Below are 7,695 nucleotides of genomic sequence, written 5' to 3'. Positions count from 1 at the left end.
GTGAGGCTTCTATATGATAACGTATGCTAACCCCTTACTGAATGCTTAATATAGAAATGGTGCTCAGTAAATGGTACTTCCTAGGGACTTAGGACTCTGCACAGCAGCATATGGTTCAGTAGCCGAGTGTCAGGCTTTTAAAACTGAGGTACTCCTAACTCTGAGGGATCCAGCAATGGTCCAAGAGGCGCTGGAAACCCCAGGACACTTTGAGTATCAAACTTTGCTTTATGGTTTATATATGAGAACTATATATCTCCTTATTCCAATATTAAACTCTAACTGGGTATGTTGTGGATTAAAATTTAAAAAATGTCGTAAGTGTTTAAGATAGTATTTAAGGATTGAAACATCACTAGACCACGCCCTGCTCACCCTCTGCAGTCCTCATTACAGTCCTCATTACAGTTATCATTACAGTCCTCGATGATAGTGGTATTTCAGAGACCAGTGTATGAAAAGTGTCCTGCCCTAACACTGTTAGAGAGAGGGGAAGTCATACCTCCCTCTCTTTCAGAGTCTGTTTCCTCCCAGGGAAAAACAAGGGGTTTTTCCGAATGATCCTTGGCATCCTCGGCTCTGAATTTATGTCAATGAGTCAAGAAATATTTCTTGAATGAATGGACGGGCGGTCTGTCATAGACTAAGAATTTCAGGCTGCGCAGCATCCCCTCCTGCGTGGGTTAATTTGGAAGAAAATAGAACCTTTTCCTACTAGCCGCCAGCCTCAAACACGCCTACCTGGCATCCTGCCTTTGCAGGAAGTAGATATCCAGTGTATATCTGGCAAATAACTGAATTAATCGATGCTAACTTCAGCAGTGATGGAGCTTTGCTTCCTTCCTCCTTCACCTGGGAAAACACTGCCAAAGCTCCAACTCCCAGCAAGAGGGGTCTCTAATGCTCAGAGGGAGCATAAAGGCGCATGCGGCGCTCAAGTCCCAGAGCTCTCAGATGCACTCCTCTTTCTCAACACTAGGGGCGCGATTTCCTAGCAACGACCTCTGCCCCACAAAGGAAAGGAGGAGGAGATGCGTGCAGGGGGGCTCACCCCACTCTCCACCAAGGGCCACTTTCTTGCTCCCCCATGTGGCACCTAGTTCAAGGTATCTGTTCTCTAACTCAGGGTTTCTGGGTACAATGTGGTTTAACTATATTTGGCCACTTCTCTACTTTTTGCTTTCTGTTATGGGGATTGGATCTTTCTTCCTCCCCGAAGTCTTGTGCCTTTCCAAAGTTTCCTTGTTGTCTTCCAGAGCCCACCATGCCTCGGAGAGGGGCAACGACAGTGCCTTCTCCCCGCTCCCTTTCTCCTTCCCTTCTCTGTCTGCCCAGCCCAAGCCCACTGTTAAGTCACATCTCCTTTCCAAGTCTTAGTTCCTGCCAAACAACTTTATGAGCACATGAAAGCCAGGTCCCAGGCAGTTATTGTTACCGGCACTTTTTTGTGTCTCTTCCAAATGATGCTGCCCAAAGCAACTATAGAAACGTGGGGCAGGAGTGAGCCTGCTAGTCTCGGGAGAATCGCAAGGATCAGGACAGTGACAAAGGTTTGGGGGACAGGGTCCTTTAGAAGTATCAGGCAGACTGGTTAGAAGGAGTTGGGAGTCAGAATCCTCAAAAACAAAGCAGAAGACATCACCAGAAGGTAACATACAAATAAACTTCCCTAGAGGCCCCTCTTCTCTGAGGCCAGGGCCAGGACTCTTCCTGTACTCAAGTTTCCCTCTTCTTTCTCATCCCAAGTGTTTCTGCCTTTCAAGGGCTTGTTGGATCTCCAGCCCTTGCCTCTGCTGAGGCCTCTGGTCCATTACAAGCCCTCTGTCCCCCAAAACCTTTCAGACATACATACAGTCTAACATATTTTGACTAAGCACAGGCTAATGGGCCTGGGTTCATATGAACACCAATTCTCTGGCTGTGTGAACACCAGCAATTCATTTAACCTTCCTGAGCTTCGGTTTGTTTCCCTCCTGTAAGACAGGGCTAATAACCGGACACTTCTCATGGACCGTCATAAAGGTAAAATGACATAACACATGTAAAGAATTTATCACAGTGCTTGACATAGCGAAAGTGTGCAATAAATGATGGCTAGCGCCGTTCTTCCTCTTGTTAGTATTATTTCTGTTTCAGGAATCTAAATCCTAGATCTTCACTTATTCACAGTCTAAAAAGACTCTGTCTTTTACTTTCTTGGTACCCCAGAACTAAGTTTAATAAATGCTTGCTGGGTAGAATTAACCATAGGCTGAGCTGTTTTAATGACCCAGCTGGCACTTCTTAAAAGAAAAATTAATTTCGCTAGCGATAAGCAAATCAGCCATGTAATTATCTGTACATATATAGACAAAGAAAAGGAACGCTTGGAGTTCAGCCTCACCAGAATACCTCACACGCAGCCACCCCCTCCACAACCACTGAAAGTCATAGACTTTGTCTGAATGGGATTTGGGCAGGCCCAGCTCTGGGGACCCTGATGCAACCTTGGTGCCCAGGCACCAGTTCCTCCCCTGAGGTTGCCAGAGTGGGATATGAGCCACATTACTGTCTGGATTTCTCCCTAACTGATTGGCAGAAACAGGAGTTTACAAGGACTGAGTGACTCACCCAGTCGTTGCCTTTCCGACTCACACTCCCTGCCCCAGGCTGGCACCTGTGGAGACCCAGAGCCTCACCACAGAACTGGTTCATGTTCCCACTAGCGCTAAGATAGTGACTGGAGCCAACTGTAAGAGCTTTGGAATCCAGGCGCAGTGGGGAGCTACAGGAAGCCAGAATCTCTTCCTGGAAATAGCCACCCAGCTCATTGCCACCATCCCTCACACATGCAACTGTACCTACCACTACGGCCATCTCACCAACGGCTCTAGCCTTGCCCTGCCCGGCCATAGCCTAGTCGGGCTTGGAGCGCCCTTGGGCACAGGAGCCTCTTAGTCGAAACACCGGCTGCGCGCATCCAGGGGTACAGTTACTTTCTGCCCCGTGCTCAGACTCTGACGACCTCGCCCCAAACTGCGCGCCGACAGCCTGCCCAGCAAACTTTCTTCTCTCTTTCTTTTTTCCTTTCAACAAAACCGCACTTCACACCAACAAACTCCAGCAGCTTAGCGCAAATCCTAGCCCTCCTTAACCAAATCCAAGCCGCTCACCGCCCTCTTGACTCCGGTCCCCAGGACCAACTCAGTTTGCGCAGCGGTTGGGTCTGTCCCGGCCACGCATGCCGCTCCCTCCCGCTGCCCCGGTGGGCACTCACCGATTTGCGCCAGGCTCAGCTGCACAAGGCAGAGTCCCCAGACTGCGCGCCACCCAAATTTGCCCATGGTGTTACAGCGGACCACGGGACGGGAGCAAGCGAGTGGAGGTGGAGGGTCCTCGTGCGTTGAGTGGGGGGCGGGCGGAGGACGGGGCGAGGAGGGCAGCCGGAACCTGACAGAGGCTGGGGTCCAGCTGGGCAATGAGGGCGCCTCGGAAGTTGGCTGCAGTTTTTATTCAGAAATGACCTAAGAGAGAGAGGGAGGGAGCTAGCTAAGGACACACCCAAGCGAGGGGGGCTGTGACTAAGCAGCAGGCAGAGGTTTCAAAACGTATCAGCTCTCCTCTGCGCGGGCCTCTGCGCCTCCTCCCCGTTTTCTAAGAAGGCTGTAAATCGGGGCAGGCTGGGCGGGCGCCAGGAGAGCCGCGGGTGCCTTGGGACGCACCGGCTTTCTTCTCCCCACAGCTCGCCCGCCGGCTGGAAGAGCGGCCTCAGGAAGGAGAGCGACTGAGTCCTGAAACCTCACGCCACTGGGTTCAGCCTCAGGACTCTTTCCGCTAAGTTTCTCTTTGAATCTGGACGGAGGATGATTCTTTCTGGGTTTCACAGGCAGCTGGATAGTCTGGGAGAGGAGCTGGGAGAGAGGCGAGGTCCTGCACTGGATAGCGGTGCTTCCCTGCCCACGGTAGGGAGGAGGGATGGAGAGCGACTCTTCCCAGAGGAGGGAGGAAGAGCTCATTTCTTCTTTCCGTGAAAGAGCAGCTAAGTCCACATGGCTCAGGTGGATTTTTGCTCCTTATTAGGACTGCTCAGAGAAAGATGATGCTGGCCAGCCTTGGGGCTGGCATTTGGTTCCACTAATCCATGTGTCGTTCTCCAGTCTCAGGCTGGCACCTGGATTCATCCACCCGTCCATCCATTCACTCACCCACACTCTTATTCATCCTCCCAAATATTCTTCCTTCCATCTGTTTATCTCCCAGCCCATCTTTCCTTACCTCCCTCCAGGGTTCACACATTCATCCATCCTCCTGTCCATCACTTATCCAACCACACTTCCTTTCACCTATCCAATCATCCTCCCATACAACTTCTCAACTGTCTTTCCATATGCTTTCTTTTTTCATATTTCTTCACAAATTCACATTCATCTATCCTCCATCCATCCATCCACTTATCTGTTCATCACTGTATCCATCCTTCAGAGAGGCGTTTTGAGTTTGAAAAATCATATTTGCATTATAATTTCATGTCTACCTCTACATACTGTTCAATATTCAAAAAGCAAAGCAGTATTTATTGTTGATGTGGACTACTGAAAGTAAATCCTAATGGTCTGCTTGCCTATTGAGATACCAGAAAATGATAGTGGTTATCAATGACCATGGCCAGACCCAGAAGGAGCTATGCCAGAATTTCTGAGAGGAAGTAATCCCCTTTTGATTTTGTCATTTATTGAAAGAAATTGAAAAATTGAGAGAAAGTGTATTCGGCCATCTTTAATTCATCAAACATGTAGTGAGCGCTCAAAGATATCAGGAGAAATAAGACCTGCCCTGTCACTTTGGCAGGGACTCACCAGCAGGCCATTACCACACAATATGTGTGCACAGAGTGCTACGGATCTGAGAAGAAAGAGTTGCGCCCTTTTTTAGGGGACAACGGGTGGGGGACTTCACAGTGGAGGTGATATTTGAACCAGAAGGAGAAGGAATTCTTCAGAAGACAATGCAGGGACAAAGCATCCATAGGCAGTACTATGTAGTGATCGACAGCAAGGACTCAGGAGCCATAATATCTGGGTTCACACCTTGCCTTGGCTGCTTGATAGTTGTGTGACCTTGAACAAGTCAATTAGCTCTGATTTCCTCAAGTCTAACTATTTATTTCATAGAATTGGTGAGAATTAATGAGTCAAAAGTCTTGTATATATTAAGCACTAGATATGTGTGTATATATACATAGAATAAGTGCTATATATAAACTTTGCTATTATTACTAAAAGCCATAAATGGTGAGTGAACATGGAAAAGTGAAAGTGTATGGCTTCTTCAGGCAGTGGAGAGCAGTTTGGACATCGATCAGAGGAGAGTTTAAGGGGGATATCGAGACACAAGGCTGGAGAGGTAAGCAGAGGCTGGGTCATAAGCTGTACCAGGAAGTTTGAACTTGATCCCTAGGAAATAGGGAGCTAATGTAAGTTTTATTATCGTTGTTGTTATTATTATTTGTTAAAATTTACATAACATGAAATTTGCCATTTTAACTCTTCAAAAGCATTTAAATTGTGCAGCCATCACCACTCTCTTAGTTTAGGCTGTTATAACAGAATACCACAGACTGGGTGGCTTAAACAATAGAAATTTATTTCTTACAGTACAGGAGGTTGAGAAGTTTGAGATTAGGGTGTCGAAATGGTTGAGTTTTGGTGAGAGCACTCTCCCTGGTTTGCAGATGGCCATCTTCTCCTGTCCTCACATGAGGCAGAGAGGAAGTGGGGAGAAGTGCTCTTGTGTGTCTTTTCTTATAAAGGCACTAATTCCATTCATGAAGGCCCCACCCTCAGGACCTAACTACCTCTCAAAGGCCCCATCTCTTAATATCATCACCATGGGACTTAGGATTTCAACATAGGAGTTTTAGAGGGAAACAAACATTCAGCCAATAACAACCACTATCTAGTTCAATGTAAGTTTTTTAGTTGGGGAGAGACCGTGTGCTGAGAGGCTGCTCCTCCTGAATTTTCAGGGAGAGTGTTTAGGGCTGAAAATTCACTGGACCAACTCCCTACCATTCAGTGGCTGGCAGCCCATGACTCAAGAGTGGCCTGTATGAAGTGAAGGCAATACCTCTGAGCCCCACCTGAAGAGCAGGCACTTTGAGAAATGCTGTGGGTAGTAGCCGAGTTGGCCCTGCTGCTGTCTGTGACCAAGAGGACACTTTCCTGAGACAACTCGGGGCAAACTGGCTCCCAAGTAGATCTTCAGGCATTAACCATCTGAGAAACCAGCCCTGGTGAATTCCACGAAAAGGATATTAGGGGAAGAGTGGCCTTGGGCATCTCATGTTACCTCCCGCGTGTTCGGCTTTCTGTTTTTGGAGGAGGGGAGTGAAGCGGGATGGGTCTTCACTAGAAACAATCTTTATCTCACCGTGTTTTATGGAACTTGGAGGTTCCTTGGAGACTCTCAGAAACAGACACAGAGGTCCAAGCAGTCTTAAGCATGGGCTATGCCTCCCCTATCCCTGTCCCCATTCCAACCATAGAAATTCCACTCATATCAATTTTATACACTAGACTACTGTGTGAGATTTCATTTTGACAAAGGATTTACTTTTTTAAAAGTATATAAAAACCGCTAGACTAAGTCATCTTGAATCCTGGTCCCTTCTGCATTTATGCGGTAAACAATTAGCATAAGCAATTAGCAAATGAAGAAACGGGTGTGAAAGTACTTTGCAAACTGTAGAGGGGCATGCAAATTCTGGGGATTGTAATTAGGATTATTCTCCCAGGGAGAATATTTGACCTGCCTGCTTCCAGATGGTTTAGTGAGGGGCTGTGCTTGTTTGCCCCCATGCCACAACTGACTCATTTCAAAATGACCTGGTGACTTACTGAGTCAGGGCCAGCCTTTGGGAAATCCTAGATCACCTCTCTGAGCTCCACTCTCATCCTCGGTCCAGTCCGGATACCCTACCCTCACCAATGGTCTCACAAAGACTGTCCCATGCTCTTCTCTGAGCCTTCATGAAGATTAAGTTCTTAAATTTACTAATTTTAAATGCTCAATATCTGGTGTGTGTTGTACCAGATTTCTTTTTATACAAACCATGAGATGTGGGAAACTGAAAAAGAGAGCTTGAATTGATCTAGGTTGACATGAGATCACATATTTGGAAGGAGTCCAGGATGCAATCAGCAGCCTTGGACTAAGAATGCCCAAGTCTGATCACTGGCTCTCCGAGCTCTTATCAGCCGGTGACTTTACTCAGGTCACTTAACCTCTGGGAGTTTCAGTTATCCCATCCACAAAATGAGGTTAATATGACCTTTCTCACAGTTTGTTCTGAGTAGTAAGTGGAAGAAGTCATCAAGACCCTTTACAGGGATGCCTGCCTCATGGCGGGACTCGATAACCTGAGGACAGGATGTGACTTCAGGAATCACCTGAGCCAATAGATAGAAGCATTTAGACAACCTGACACTTTCTGGACAAATGCAAGTGTCATATCTAGGTGACCTCTTTCAGAAGACCCAGTGGAGCCAGAGCATGGTTCACTGTGGCAGACTAGAGATTGTGTATTTATTTTTTTCCTAAAATATTGGAGACTGCTGGCCTCTGCCTAGTAATAAATCTTGTTCTTTTTTAAGCCAAGAAAAGTCAAATCTAAACCAAATGTGAGCAGGAACGTGTGGAGCAAGGATGGGAAATGTG

General features: G+C 47.2%; 1 protein-coding gene across 19 annotated transcripts in view; it reads right to left on the bottom strand.

The window, feature by feature from the left end:
* Nucleotides 1–3,483, bottom strand: part of CD44 (CD44 molecule (Indian blood group)) — an 81,667-nt gene extending 78,184 nt beyond the window's left edge. For 8 of the 19 annotated variants that reach the window (XM_023528662.1, XM_023528664.1, XM_023528665.1 and 5 more), the window contains exon 1: nt 3,257–3,483. In XM_023528662.1, coding sequence (XP_023384430.1) covers nt 3,257–3,323 — 67 coding nt within the window. In that variant the 5' untranslated portion in view covers nt 3,324–3,483. The remainder of the gene's footprint in view (nt 1–3,256) is intronic. The other 11 variants (XM_023528672.1, XM_011356824.2, XM_023528673.1 and 8 more) reach the window with 3 other exon arrangements.
* Between the last annotated feature and the right edge of the window lie 4,212 nt (nt 3,484–7,695).

This window comes from Pteropus vampyrus, unplaced genomic scaffold (genome assembly GCF_000151845.1).
Source record: "Pteropus vampyrus isolate Shadow unplaced genomic scaffold, Pvam_2.0 Scaffold31, whole genome shotgun sequence".
In the NCBI taxonomy this organism is placed as follows: Eukaryota; Metazoa; Chordata; class Mammalia; order Chiroptera; family Pteropodidae; genus Pteropus; species Pteropus vampyrus.
The sequence above is the reverse complement of the archived record's forward strand: the minus strand, read 5'-3'. Positions and strand labels throughout refer to the sequence as shown.